The sequence below is a fragment of the Uloborus diversus genome, chromosome 8 (assembly GCF_026930045.1).
Source record: "Uloborus diversus isolate 005 chromosome 8, Udiv.v.3.1, whole genome shotgun sequence".
Lineage (NCBI taxonomy): Eukaryota > Metazoa > Arthropoda > Arachnida > Araneae > Uloboridae > Uloborus > Uloborus diversus.
The window spans coordinates 68907541-68923765 of NC_072738.1; the positions used below are offsets into that span (position 1 = coordinate 68907541).

Sequence of the window (16225 nt, forward strand, 5' to 3'; positions counted from 1 at the left end):
AATGTGATTTGCCTTGGAACCGGGGAATTAAAAATTGTCCGCATAAGAAGGGTGTCTGCTAGGAGAGGTTTTACTGTACATTACTTCCTTTCATTGTTTTTCACCAACTTTGTTAATCTTTGCAGATTAGAATATCCATAGATATCCATAGATAGGGATCGAGATATCCATAGAATATCCATAGATAGAACATGTCATTTCTGAGGACCACATTTCAGTGTAAAAAAAATACATTTGTTGTATGCAAAGAATATACAAGTAGTTCACAATTAGTAAAAATCAAAATAAGCATATTAATAGTGGTGTAGTGGGGATGCAGGAAACAGTGTCCTCATATCTTTTAAATTTTATACTTGTGTGTCCCCATTAAAAAAAAAAAAAAAATTAACACAAGCATACCCCCACTTTTGCCTTATCTTATGCTTGCATCTGTAAACCCCCTGTCTTTTTTGAGGGATACATAGCTGTACAAAAGATGTATACTTAATGTTTGAATTATTAATACAACAGATGTTAATGCAACTTCATTCATTATTACTATCATATGCTGCAAATATGTCTTTATTAGAATAGTAATAGCTTAGTGGTGTACTGTTGATCTTTAAACACATGTGAGTGAACTGTGTGGAGAAAACACCTTAGGAACTAGTGCTATAAATTAGTGTAAAGTAAAAATACAATTTTAAAAATGCACATATTTTCCAAAACAATTGCAGACACACGTTTTGGGATTAGAAGGAACTCTTTTTCGAAGCAAAAAAATGTGAGCTCTTGGATGTAAAGAGACTCAACCAAAGTGATGAAACAAACCAATTAGCAGTTAAAAAAATGAAAAGGTTTAATCAAACAACCAATGAGAAATTTTTAAACCAATTAAAAGCACCAATAGGACTACTAAGTGTGTTACAAACAAAAGTTTTCTTACAGGTAGGTGGAAAAACAGGAATAAAAGCAACAACAACAAAAATTGGACAAAAGAAAAAAGAGAATCTGATAGGCAGAAGGATTAGGCCAATAGATCTTAAACAAAAACAGACAACTGCTGTAACTGTGAACTGTGGAGAATGGATGTAACTCTTAATTAAGGAAGCCTTTCAAGAAATCATAGCAAAACTTGGGGTGAAATTATTGCAAATAATGAAAACAAACAAGAAATTGAACAGTAAAGAACATAAAATGAACTCAAATTAAAACAAATAAAGCGAACGAGAACAAATGACAAAAATGGAAAGCATTCCATTTTTGTAATTTGCTATGCAAAATTCCTAATACTATTACAGAATTACCAAAAGACACTTAACTAAATTTGAATGATTCCTCGAAATATGGAAGTATCTCCAAAAGTAAAGACATGAATTTAGGTACTATTGTGTTGATTTTATGAGAGTTAAAATCAAGAGAGTGTGTTGAACCCCAACAGTTTTGAGCAATTGCAGAATTTCTTTAAATGCTGTTTTTTCACTTAATTTTTATGCTCTTAGCATTTTTAAGCAAAGTTTCAAAGCACATTTCATCTGTCTACTCTAAGAAAGACAACAGAATTACTATTAATTTCATAAATTACACAATAGTTAAGAGAATGAGTAGAATTGTAAAGTGAAGATAATGAAAGTATGTGTGAGATAATGCATTGCATTACATTCTTAACATGGTTTTCATTCCTATTAATTTTTTCCATTTATTTAAAAACTTTTCCTGTTTATTGAGCTCCTCATTTTTCATCTATGAGCTCACATTTTTTTTGTGTTGAAAAACAGACTAATAATCCTGAAACATATTTGTAGTTTTTGTTTTGTTGTAAATTTGCACTTTTTAAATGTTGTTTTTCTTTTAATTTTTAACACAAAGGTATTTCTGTTTTCTTTTATTCAATATATGTTTGGTTTTATCCCTTTAAATATGTCATGTATTTCAAAATGAATGTAGTGTTGCAATTTTTTAAATTTTTTTTTCAGGATTTTACATTTAAGTGCATTATTTAGGCTTATTTTTTAAATTTAAAATTTTAAATCTTGTTATCTGATACTTCAATGAGTCTTTCAGAAATGGAAATTGATTTATTAATTTTTGTTTTACAACAGTTGTATAATTTAATTTATAATTATTTACTATGCAGAATCATACTTTTCTATTATAATGTATAGTTATAAATTTTATTATTTCAAAAAATTTAAAACTATTTATTTATTTATAAAATTTTAATTTTATTATATTTTTGTTAATGAAAATAGTGTAATAATTTTAAGTTTAATCCATTACCTAGTTTTTTTAGATGTTCCTAAGAAATTGCAAACAAACCATATGTATGTTCATGCACATGTAAATTTTTTAATGTACATTTTTGGATTTTAGCTCACACCAATGTTTGTCTTGTATGGTAACCATCTTAAGTATTTGAATAATTTTGAATTTAGTGTCTAAATATAAGTTTTTGTGTTTCTATTCCGAAAAATACTGATAATCAAAAATATTTTAATTACTAATTAGCTGTTCTAAAAATATTACAAAGCAGTAAGTGTATATTGTATCCGATAGTAATTCATATTACTGTTAACTCTATATAGCAGACAGGCAAGTGAAAATTACTTAATTCGTTAAAAAATTGGAAAAGTTTAATATTTGTACGAGAATTGGAACCATAGATGCAAGGTTCATAGTGACTGTTGATTTTTCATAATTAATATTGGTTATAAATAGCTGCTGTATTTATGATTCTTTGAAGTTACTAGTGGAATCTCATGGTAGGGGAGCAGTAATGTATAAAATTATAGAAAAGGTTTGTAATCTATTCTCCAGACTATATAATGCAATGTTTAGTTGTATTCCTGGTAGCAGAAATAGCATTACACTGCGATGTCTTTCAGATTTTTGAGGAGGTCTGAAGACTATTTCTGAAATGTAAATATCTTTTCTTTTGGCTTTCTGTATAAGTTTTTCAAATTTGAAGCAGAAAAATACAGTTCAAAGTGAAATAGAAAAAATAAAAACGAAAAAAGGCACCTAAATCTATGCAGGAGTTCTCAGTGGCTTAGATGTCAAAAGCACTTGCTCCTGGAGCTACCTGTGCCTCAGTTTTCAACTTTATTCAAAATTTTTTAGCCTTAGTTTTGCACTTTTTAATTTAGCATTTTATTTTCAATTAGTGGTACCCGTATGGCTTTGCCTGCAGTAGAATATTAAGAGGTCATTTGGCTCGCCGGTATATTTAGTTAACGTCTACTAATGTACTAAGTATTATTATTATTTTTTAAAAAAGATCTCTTCATATTTTGGCAGAATTGAAAACTTAGCATGTAGCTTAACAGAAACGAATCTTAGAAATATTTTAAAAGGGGGAAGGAAGCTTCCCTTCCTTGTTTAAAACATAAAATAAGACATTTTTCCAAAATTAAACACAAAAGAAAGAACTAACTTTGCAACAGCAATATTTTAATAATTTAATGAACATGATTCCATAAACACTAAGAAAATAGAAACACTTTTTCTTAACAGTTAAAATATTTTCTTCAAATCCTTTTCAATAAAAAAAAAGGACTAATTGCCAAAAAAAGCAAGTTTTTTTAAAAATGTTAAAGAAAAAAAAATAATAAAAATAAATAACAAAGCAATCAAAAGGGGGAAAAGACGTAACCATGGCAACAAACATTTAATTTCTGCATCTAAAATAATTTCCATTTATCTTTAATTTTTGATTTTAATCTCGAGTTTCATTGTTTGGCTTGCTGAAAATAAGCCTTGGATGTTAGTTTTCTCTAAACAATTCCTACAGCTCTCCTCACGCTCTTAGAATCTTCAGAAAAACTTTATCTCAAGCAGAAAATTCCAAGTTTCGAATAACCTAAAACTTAAAAATGGAAAGATATTTCTCCTCCATTTTATCAAATTTATGTGAAGAATGGGTTTAAAATTGGAATAGAAAAAGACCAAAATTTAATTTTCGAAAAATCGCTTTGAGGGGCTCACCTCTGTGCTACGAACTAATTTTGTGCTAAATTGCGTGAAAATCAACCAAACGGTCTTGGCGCTATGTGCGTAAGAGACATCCAAACATCCAGTTACAGACTTTCAGCTTTATTGTTAGTAAAGATCACTCCTTTTAACTTATTCATAGTAAGTGTTACGACTAATCTAATACTAATCAACCTCCCAGACTACTTTTGAGTATTTTAATCTCTGTCGCAGGCTACTGAAAAACATTCTGCTACCAGGATTGTATTTATGAAGGTATGCTCACTAATCTAGTTTAAATTTCTGAAAGTTAAACAAACATTTAACTTTTTTTAAAGTTTTAATTTTATACTTAATGTTTGCTCAATCTATTAACACAAATGAGACATTTTTATGCATATATTTTCCTGAACATAGGAAACCATTATGTATCATAATATAAAGTACTAACTTTGTAAAACAATTTTTTGTCTATGAAAAATAATGATTTGTACCTGTTACGGGCACGGTCATATGGTCACACATGTAACACTTACAAAGCACTAGTTTTTAAATAAAAACATTTTTGAAAGTAGATACTTCATAATTTGATACATAATGGTTCCTTATGTTTCAATACATTAATATTAAAAACCAAAGTTGAAATTCCGAGAATGAAGTGCAAATATCTGCATAAATATTTCAAAACTGTGCAAATGGTTTGAGCATGTTGATGTTTTACAGTTCAAGATTCTATAACTTTTGATCAAGATTTTTATGCAAAAATTGTATATATGTGTTGATTGTTTAGTAACTGCTGCAATTTAAATTTAGGATTCTGGTTTTAAGAGTGAAAAACGTATAGTAACATTCAATAAGAGAAATGAAATGTTTTACTTCTAAGAAGCTATTTTTCTATGAAATGTATTTTCAAATTTTTGTACTATTTTTGAAAAATATTACTGTTTTAAATTTTGTACTGACTGATAAATTGTTATTGTATTGTTAAAATTATTTATAGAATTCACACAAGCTTTAAAAAATCAAAATATTCTAACTTTGAAAGATTTTGTTACTTGTTGAAAAGTAATGTAATTGTTTTGTATTTTACGCATTTTATTGTAGATATTAGATTTTCTTTTTTTCTACTGTGATGTTCTAATGTGATCATTTAATATCCTTTTCTGTTGCCATATTTTATAAAATTATACTTCTCTTATTTACTCATGTTGTAATTCGGTGTTAAAAGTTCTAAAGATCAGGTGTTAAAAAATGCACCATGTTAGAGAAAAATGAAATCTTTCTATCTGATGATAATGTGCAAAATTTAGAGAGTGAAAATAAAAACAGTACAGTAGGCGCCGCTTAATGTGATCACAGTTAATGTTATCATTCGCTGAATGTTATCAGAATCACAAAGTCCCGGTACACTTGTATATTAACACGTGTTAAAAAAAGTCGGACATTGTAACCAGTATCTCCGTTTATTGTTATCAACTTTTCATAAGCTTTAAATTTTTCTCTTTTTTGTGTCTCAATCAAAATAAATTTAAATGCAATCCCTGAAAAACAACAGCTTTCAGTAAAACAAGTTCCCTTCTTATCAGTAAAGCAGAAGAATTTTTCTTCCTGCTCAGTCACACTAAAAAATTCAATCTAAACGGTCAAACATTTTAGCCATGGAGAAAAGTGTATTGATTTAACTGTCTAGGAAAAAAATGACATTTTAAAATGCTTTGATAATTTAATCGTGATGAGTCAAATAAATGGTGTAGAAGAAGCTAAACATTTCTCAGGTATTACTTTTTAAGTTACTAAAAAATCGTGAATAGTTTGAAAACAAAGTGAAGCTAAATGAAAATTTAATCAACAGGCAAGACTTTGCTGGAAAAAAAAGGTGAAGTTGAATCCACTTTGTAACTGGTTTACGAATGTCATGGAAAAGGATGCACGATTAAACGGTCCGTTAATGCTGCAAAAAGCAGAAGATCTGATTTTTAAAATGATCAAAAAAGGCTTTGTAGCATCGGACAGATGGTTTAAATAGTGGAAAAGAGCTATTCCATTCTGCTAATTTAAAATTTATAACTGCGTTTGGTTGAGTCATTGTAATTTTAATTTGCAATGGAGCTGTTTCTTTCAGTCAAAAGTACTACTTTTAGTCACTGAAATTGATAGAATAAGCAAAAATAATAACATGGAGCTAGAAAAAACTTTTATTTTTCTAACAGTTATTTTTTATTTAATTTTTTTCAATGTGCGGTTTTGGAAATAAGGCTTGATCTTTATGACGTCATAAGTGATGTACTTTGGCATGCTACTCCATGGCTGCGCTAAAGCCCTGCTTGAATTTCATTTCAAAGCCCTGCTTTGCTCCATTTGCCGTCAACCGCGTTTCCAGGTTATGATAATTTCCCCTGTGTGTTCATGACATTTTATCACTTGTGATGTCATGTGCAGAAGCGCAAAAAATTAATTTCAATCTGCACGCTCTGATTTAAATAACTGTTAAAAATTATTAAACTTTGTCAAAATATTTAAAAAATGGTTAAATCGTTTGTTTTAAGCATGCTCTTTCAGAAAAAAATACTTTCAAAATTTCGGAAACAATCTCATTGTAAAAGTAAATGTTTCTTAATTTAAAAAAAAAAAAAAATGTGTGCCCTGGATTCTTTTTAGTTATTGTTATCAAACTACATTTGTCCCAAAGTGATCATACTAAGCATAATAAAATTACAGAAAATCATTCTAATTTTTCATACACTCTTTTCATTATTTTTTTTATAAACTAGAAATGGATGTTCCTGATAGTGTGAAAAATTTAAAAGAGTTTGCAACTTCAGAGACTGTGATGATTTTATCCTATTTTGATCACAATAATGGTAGTGAGAATATTAATGCTTCGGAAGTATTTCAATTGAAACACACTGTTTAAACACATTTTCTTCCTATATTCATATTTTTGTACTGTTGAAAAGTGAGACTTTTTAAAAATGAACTTTTTCGTCATTGCTGGTGTTTTAACCATTGTAATATAAATGTTGTTTCATCGCTAATTTCATGATGCATTCCTATCATTGCCAGTGTGTAATAAATGTATATCGCAGTAGTTCATTAGTATGTTGCATTTTTATACTTACATTTGTTGATCAAATTTCATGTATGTTATGAAATTTTTTGGAATCTCATGTTTTAAAGTATTATATTAAATGTTTATTCCTAAATGGTGTATCTAATATTTATTTGATATGGATGTCATTAAGCTTCAACTTCTTACAACAACTGGACAAGAACTACATATTTTAAGTAAACAATATTTCTAGATGAATCCAAAGCCTTTTTTATTTTCTTTAAAGCAGAGCGTTAAAAAAAAAAAACTTATGTTTCCTAGGGTTTACGGAGTCAAGAACCGAAAAATTGAAATTTCAAGAGTCGGGGTAGTTCATTTTCCCTTCAAGTTCTTAATTCGGCCAGGGTTGCTGGGTAAGAGTCGGACTCAGAGAGACGGGCTGATTTTGGGTTAAAGGAGTCTGAGTTGGTTATTTTCCTTTTGATCCCACAGCCCTAATGTTTCCACAAGCAAATGATTTATATTTTTAAGTGGGTGAGAGTAAATACTTTAATCACAAATTGTTCTTTGATCTGTTGATTCTTTTAGTGTAGTCATAAGAGTTGAAGAAATTCATGTTGTTAGTAAGTATTTCAATTAATGTACTGAAAATGAAAGTTATTAATGATAGTTTTCACGAGAGTTGTTCCAAAAGAATTCAATTGGCTCTCTCATGGTTAAAAAAATAAATAAATAAATTAGAACCATGAAATTAAACGAAGATAAAGAAAAAGGAGAGTCTCAACAGAAGCATATACTGCTTTTAAATATCTATTTTACTAGTAATACAAAAATCTCCAAAAGACACTGGTAGCTAAAGCAAAATTCAGTACATATCTAATGAGAATACCATGAATCTCTGAAGGTTGGATTATGTGCCGACCGAGGTGTTCAATGGCAGAAAACTCTTCACAGTTGCATAATATGAGTGAGTTTCCTCATTAAAAAAAGCAACCACTATGAGTGGATTCATTGATTCATTAATAACTCATAATTGCAAAATACCATTTTAAAATTTAGTGACAGGGTAAGAAGTCTAATTGCCTCCCTAGTACTATTTTAAATAAATTTTAAAAGCTCCTTCTCTTAATGCTAGTGCAACTCACTAGGAACTAAAGTAAGGGACTCAGAAAACAATAACTTCATAAAAATTAAAACTGCATTATTATAGTCAGCATTGGTGGGGTAAAGTTATGTTTGTAAGTTTTTAATTGCAAAACCGAGAATTTTCAAAGCAAACATTGCCCCTTTCCCTCGGTTAAGAAGTATATATCATCATGAATCTTCTTATTTACAATTGTGTGCACTTACTACCTGCTTAATTTTTGCCATAGAATGAGGAATGAGGTGCAGTCAGACTTCCGAAGTTAAGTATGTATGATGTTCGCTTTTAGTGCTAGTACGGTTCTAGTTAGAATTCTAAGAGCAGGACAAGTTGCTGCTTTTAGAATATTAACTGGCCATGACTATTTGCATAGCTATTTATGCAAATCCCTTTGAACATAGCAATATTCCCTCTCTCCTTAGCTGGAAAATATAGATAACGATTACTTCAGGATGGCCTTAAGGTTTTTCACTTCTGTTTTCAACAACTCGAAAGATTATGTTTCAACTTTAACGACTTTTTTCCAAGCTTCACCTTTTATTGGGTTCCTCGTTAGATGATAACAGGAATGCCAGACAGAGACGGTTGTAAGACAAAACAATAAATGAATATAATAGTAATAATTTAACATTCAGAATATTTTCCACTCACCTGGTACTCGATGTTCTAAGCAGATGTCCAGCGTATGTTCCATGGTCTCGAAGGGAACGTTGCAATCCATAATGACGAGGGGAGCAGTTGCAAGACTTTGCCTATGGTTTTCCACCTGTTTGGACAAAAGTTATTTATTACATGTTTATACTAAATTGATGTTTCAATGTAAAACTTCGTTTATCTGCTTAAGTAAGCAGTAAGGTACCACGCTTTAGCCTGGGCTAAAGCAGAACTAACATGCACCATTACGGACTTCCCAGTTATTATATCTAGAGACTGAAATGTCATCCTTGTTGTGGACTAATCAGTCTGGAATATTCTATAACCGAGCTAGAGGCCAATGTCATCTCATTGTAATAATGATCATAATGACCGATGATCAGATGTCAGTTATCATCAGTTGGATGATATCTGCCTCCAGTTCGGTTTTTGACTATTTATTCCAGACTGACGAGTCCATAGCAAGGACGAAACTGCAGTTTCTGGATATCATAACCAGGCGATCTGTTTAGTGTTAATTTCATATTTATTATGTACTTAAAATTTTTAAGTCTTAAATGCGTGCCTGCTTTTTCTCATTCATCGAAATGAAAAGCATTTGAAACTTGGAGACTTAACTATTCAACTACGAATATTTTGTTATCAGTCGATTTTCAGATAAGGTCACTCCCTCCATTTTATTTCAAGCATTTAGCTAGGTTTCTGAAAAAGTATATTTTGAGAGTCTGAACTCCCAAGTTTGTTGTGATGAAGTTCCGTTGAGATTCTGAGTTAATAGAGAGGTCCAGAAGAGTGCGCAACTACGATGCTTTAACTCCTGGCCAAACAGGTTTTCACTGCAAAATAGAGAAATTATTCTTAGTATTGTTCTTAATGTATGCCTCATAACTTGACTGAAGTAGATTTTCAAATCTTGTTGGGAGAGAGATTAAGACAGATTTCATGTCGCTGTTCTTGATCTGCTTGTGCTAGCTAGAAGGTTTGATGTTTTGCCCAAGGACGTGTCTCCACTCAAAATGGAATGTGAGGCAGGCTTATCATTTGCTCGATCATGGGGATCGGTTACTCCCCTCCCCCATTTAGGAATCATAATATAATTATTCATTTATGTTTGTATTTTGTTCTTTTCCCCCATAAAATGCATTTACTTTGCAAATCAGGAACCAAGTTACCAGAGGAACTTTCGTAGCCCAGAGGTCTGCGAGCCTCAGAGGCTCAATGTCGGAGGATGTTGATGGAATTAAGATTAGAGGTGTACCTGTGCATGCATCACACGTGGACAGAACCGGTACACTAGTGTCTTTTTCTTCCCTGTCTTTTAAATTGAACACTTTAAAGAAAATACTTTATCCAAATGAACGGCGAAAGTAATATTTTAATGCAATAATGCGATGTATGATGCTTTTAAAGGTCTCCCAATTGGTCCCCTTTTCCCCTAAAAGTCCCTTTTTAGTTTCAAACGTCGAACCCCTAAAAGTCCTTTCTTTAAAAATCTGGTCCCTTTTTTCTCCTTTTCCTATAAAATTTAAATTTCATTTTGAATTTTCAATGTAACCGTCCATTGGTATATTTTCTTCTAAAGAAAATATGAATGTTGTTTACACACTTGCCATGATGATTTGAAAATTTTGAATTAAATACGAGAACGACAGCTAGAGTTCAGTGCTATTTCTTTTAGTGTAATAAATTCACTCAGCATAGTTTCTGGTTCTAAGCAAGAGCAATTTCAATAAGAAAACTGTCTCAATTGATTAATTAGCTGAAACTCGTTTTATGTTGCTACTTTTTCTCAGCAAAAGTAATTTTATTTATGAAAAAACAGCCGAATAATTGAGTAAAGTTGGCCGACTATGAATAGTTGGCAAAGTTGGCTGATTACCGATTACTGCTAATTAATCAGTGCATCCCTAATTTTAACCATTTAAAGTTAAGATTGAGGTTCCTTTTTTGAAGGATTTAGGTCATTTTCCCCCCTAGAGACAAACTAAAAAATATATTAGGAGCACAGCAAATGGGGGGGGGGGGGGGGGAGAAATCTTGAAAAGCACTACCTTTTATTATATTACTAGCTGCGTCGCTCGCTTCGAACGATTAACCTCTAAAATAAAAGTTATGTCATGTGACGCGTTCAACAATCAGGCTTGAAAAAAAAAAAAAAAAGTGAAATTTTGCGGCAGATTGTGGAAAAATAACCAAAAAGGAAACATTTTAAATCCCCCGATTACAGGAAAGGCCCCAAAACAAAAACCAGAACTTTATTTGTTCATATTCGAGGAAAAAAAATGGCAGCAGATCTTTCTTCTGAATGATTTTCTTCACGCTACAAGTTTTAATAAAAGCATTGTTACGGAAAGTTGTGATGAAGCACTGAATAATAATTGGAATGGAGGAAAGGCTTCGAAAAATAGAGATTTTAAGTCGAAATGTAATTATCATAATTAATAGTTTTTAATTGATATCTCCGCTAATCAGCATCAGAGGATTATATTAAATGGCCAAACGTAAAGACGGGAAAATTTTGAATCTATCGATACTTGGTCCGATGGTCAGTTCACTGGCTTTCGAAAGAAGTAACTTGGACATAGATACATACGCTCAGTTTTTAATTTTATAAGATAGTAAGAAAATTAACATACATCCATTGATCAACTTGATGTAATACAGTACAATCTCGTTTATTCAGACTTACTGGGACTAAAGGCAATCCGGATAGTCGGAATTCCCAATAATGATAAAAGACCATGTTTTGTTACACAATTACCCAGTTGTTTACAAGACAATGAAAAATAAGAAAATTTTCGTACCACTTTTTAAGACAGAACTAGTCCACTGTTTTCTGCTTCAAACGCATGTGGTGATCGAATAAAGCTTATACTTCAGAGCTCAAAATAACAAGGAAATGTCCAGTGCACTCATAGTTTCGTTCATGCTATTGATAATTCACAATTATTTATCCTAACATAATTAAAAAAAAAAAAAGGTCACAAATTTGATCCGGAGTATCCGGAGATTCGGATGAACGGGGATCGGATAAACAAGGTTCCACTGTACTTCAAAAAATTGTTAAAGATCTTGCATATCTGTGTTTGAAATATTAACACTATCTTAAGAAAGAATAACAATTAAAGCATTACCTGTTGTGGCTGTAGTCGGTCATGGACACCCATGTCTGCCACCATACACTGACACTCGCCATTGTTGTCAAGCATGATGACGCCGGTGGCTGTTCTTGCATCAGGAACGATTTCAATGCCCGAACGATCCTGATGACGAAAAAAAAAAAAAAAACAAATGTTTTTGTCTCGTAGAAAGTGTTTTAGCGTTCGGAAGGAAGGGAAATTAGATGATGCAATTTGTAGCGAGAATATTTCCACCATTATCGGCAGATACTGAAACATGATAATGTAAGACCACACTGCTCAAAGCGAACCCTTTAAAAATAAATAAGCTGCTTCACCCACCCTACTCACCTGACATTGCACCATCTGATTTTCCTTTATTTCGATCTATATGTGATAAAAAACTTTAAAAATATGTCTGATATCTAAATGCAGTCTACAAATATTTTGCTCAAAAATCAATTAATTTCTACCTAAACGAAATTGAAAATTTGTGCAAAGATTTCACAGTATTTTGGATAAATGTAGTGACTGTAACATGACACTTTTTTTGCCATAACTATTTAATTTACTGTTTGATTAGCAAATTATTTTAATTTGAGTTTTGTGTGTTGGTAATCAAACTGCTAATCAAACAGTAAGATAAATAGTTACGGCAAAAAGAGTCACGTGTCCAAAGTACTGTGAAATGACCCGATAACGAGTGTTATTAAATAGTTGGTTCAAAACAAAAAATTAAAAAAAAATTAGTTTGAAAAAAAAAAAAAAAAAAAACCCGACACTACCCTCCGGACCTTCTGGTATTAAAATATGAGTGGTGAAGTTTAAAATAAAGAAATAATAACTCTAAGTTACTCTGAATGAATACAGTTAACTTGATGAAAATATTTCACCGTTTTGTTTCGATTATCAGAACAATTGGCAGCGCCTCCTATTTTCGGGGTGAAGTGTCATGTCCTCCAAAGCACTACGCTGGAATGCATCCATTACAAATCTCATTTTCCAAAATGATCCTGACTACCTTCCGTGCATCCAACCTCCACACAATAACCACTCCACTCAGCAATTACCTTCATCAACAGAGGCAATTAACAGAACCTCTCTGCGCGAAAGTGGACGAAGCTCATTTGCGGAGCAGTGTCCGAACTCTAAAAGTATTTATCCCCGGGTCAATTATTAACCCGGCTAAGTGCGCATCGGAATAAATGAGAAACGAATATATTTGTTCCATTTTATCGCAACAGTAATCGGAATGGAAATATTCATATTTCAGCATTGCCATATTCAAAAGGTACGGAAATGATGATGATTATTTCATTTTTATAACGGACAATAGTTCCGAAAATCGGCAATTTGGATGCATTGTTAAATGAGCCATTTGAATAAAGCAGTAAGAGTGAATAAATGGGTTTAAATTTACGCAATATGAGTTCGTGATTGCTGGGTAATGATACTTTTCGAATGAAGTTAGAGAGTATTAATTCCCGGAGCAAATCGAAAGTAAATTTCTGAGTAGAACAGGGTAAAGTTGAATCATCGTTTAATCATATAGTAGTCCGACGAGTGAACGAATACACCTCAAAGCAGAGGTGCCCACGCCTCTAAAAGCAAGGGTGCATCCCCCCAATACCACGAAGACCCACCCCCAAATCGGGAGCCCCCCCCAAAAAAATAAAGAAAAATACCCCTTAAAATACCTTCCTCCTAAAAAAAATTCGATAGCAACGTCTTTTTTTAGCCTACTTTCCCGTAAAAGTAAAAAAAAAAAAAAAACTGCACGAGAAAAGGATTAATGTATTCCAAAATTATCGCTCAAAAATTATCGCTCAAAGAGTAAAATTAAATAAAATAATGAAATAAATATTGAAAAATGAAAAATTGGAACGTAGTGTTTTGAGATGGAGAAAATGTATATCTGTCTGTCAGTCTATCAGCTTGTCTGTCTTCCCCCCTAATAACGTTTTAGTGAATAGTCCGGTTCAAACAAACTATTTTTGTTTGAAAGATCTCGTCGAGGAAACTTCAGCTAAAAATTATAAACTTCACATTAGCGTCAATGAATAAATTTAAGGCACACGACAAACATAGATCCCGAACGCAAAAACGGATTTGCTCCGCACAAAATTTGTTGGAAAAAGCTCTTGATGAAGATGTATAGAAAAGATTATTTTGATTTAACTGTTTTCAGGGTATCGTTTTGAACAATTCAAAAATTTTAACATTGATTCCTCCAAGGGGGGGGGGGTTAGGGGGAGGTATAAAAATGTTAAGAAGATTCTGAATATGTTCTTAATTTTCAGTTTTAGTTTCAAGAAATAGGAAAAAAGTTATTCATAAAATTCGAAATCTCATAGACTTAACATTGAAGCGCGGCAGATATAAATATGACTGGATCAAAATGAAATGAGTTCAAAGTGCAAATGTCTTTACCAGGGCTGTGGACTGCGGAGTCGAAGGGAAAATAACCGACTCCTAGAATTTTAGAGTTTTTTTACTCCTATTTCCGCTCCTGTACCCCAAAATCAGTCCTAATCCGACTCCAAGCAGAAATGCAAACTCTGAGAATAAATGACCGTTGGGATCATTGAGAAGGAATGCTTTCAATGATCCCAAATTTTTCTTTTTAGGTTTTAACCATTTTCTTTTTGTATTTTTGGCAACGGGAAATAAAAGGAAATTCAAATTATTTTTAACAGAAGCAAAGAGATGTGCAGATGATTTCTTTTTTGAGGAAAATTGTTTATTTAAGAGAACTTTTTGATATTTGCTTATTTATTTTACAAAGGATATTTGTTTATTTATTTTTTAATATTTGGCAACGGGGAGAAAAATAAAATCCGAAGCGCTTTATTTTTACCAGAACGAAAGAGCTAATTTTTTTTTTTAGCAAAATGTTTATTTTGGTGTGCCTTTTATTCCTTTCAATCTCTCCTGCCTTTTTTTTTTGAAAGCGATTAAATAATTTTTTTATAGGAATAATATATTAGCAGCATTTTTTTTTTTTTGCTTATTTTTACGTTTCTGTTTAATCAGATGACAGAGATCTTTTCGCATAGGATATTTGAACATGTTTTTATTATTTAGTTTTTAAGCGCTTAGATAGACTATTGAGCTATAATAAACTATTACGTATCAATGGCTTAGAACAAACCCGGATCTACGTATCCACAGACTACGCGGTGCGAGGGGGGGGGCACGCCTCCAAGGGTCCCCTCCCCCTCCGAAAAATAAACTATACTCAAGTCTTAACCGTTAATTTATTTTTTTTTGTAATGATTTGGTAGAAATGTGAGGAAAAATTGAAACTCAACTCATATTACTTGAGCACCGAAGGAGGGGAGGAGGTGGTAATGTAGAATTATGGGAAACTTGTTTTCTTGCTGATATAACTTATAAATAAAATGAGTTTCTAAAATATAGGATAAAAAAACCCCAGACTGCTACCCAAGGGCGACCGCCAAGGCGGCCCCTTATCAGTTTGGTCACCGAGTCCCCTCCACCCCATAAAATTTGTCAAATTTATATTTTTCCGATTCCGAGCCGGTGCCCTCAAAGGACGGGTTCTAGTTTCCGACCAGGCTGATATGGCCTCTCGTCGGCCTTGCAGCTACTCAGAAGCGTTTAAAAAAGTAAGTTAAAAACTTTAAAACAATAATAATAATAAATAAACAAAACATTTAAACAAATAAATTCAAAATTTAAGTAAAAATATTGAAGCAGTTCAAAACATACAACACACAATCGCTAAAAAAAATCGTTTGGGGGGGGGGGGGATCAAGCAATTAAGTGGACGGTTAAGGGCCCTGGTGGCTTTTTGCAGGGGGCCCAAAATTTATAGACGCGGTAATCGTTATGACTTTTTCTTCAAATTGTTTTATTTATTTCTGTTTGTTTCTTTGGCAATTTCTTTCGGATTGATGTCCTATGCACGTTATTATTTTACTAGAAAATCGCTCATCAAGGTATGACGGGTGAAAATTGCTTCTACATTTGAACGAAGCAATTGCCAGTTTGGTAACATTTTGATAGTTGAAATTTAAACCCTAACTCCAGCTGGATTAACCTTGCACTCCAGTAGATAACGTTCATTGTTGACTCCTTTTTGGCTTTTTCATTCTCCTCCGTAAAACAGTTAAGTTACCGGATCCAGTTCAGTCTCGTCAAAATAAAGCCTTTCCCTGTATGTCAAACATTGCCAGAAAATATTATCAAATTATCATCCTATGGCGCGAGTCTCATTGTTGGTGACGTCAGCGTTACTCGATCAGTGAATCGGCATATATATATATATATATATAGTATATAATATAT

The 16225-nt window shown here is 32.1% G+C and overlaps 1 protein-coding gene across 1 annotated transcript in view; it reads right to left on the bottom strand.

Annotated features, from left to right (window-relative positions):
- Positions 1–4311: 4311 nt before the first annotated feature.
- The window catches only part of LOC129228414 (pseudouridine kinase-like), a 31726-nt gene continuing 19812 nt past the window's right edge, over positions 4312–16225 (bottom strand). The window contains exons 2-4 of the mRNA XM_054863094.1: positions 11930–12058; positions 8793–8907; positions 4312–4316 (exon numbers count right to left, since the gene is read on the bottom strand). Of these exons, the coding sequence (XP_054719069.1) occupies positions 4312–4316; positions 8793–8907; positions 11930–12058 (249 nt within the window). The remainder of the gene's footprint in view (positions 4317–8792; positions 8908–11929; positions 12059–16225) is intronic.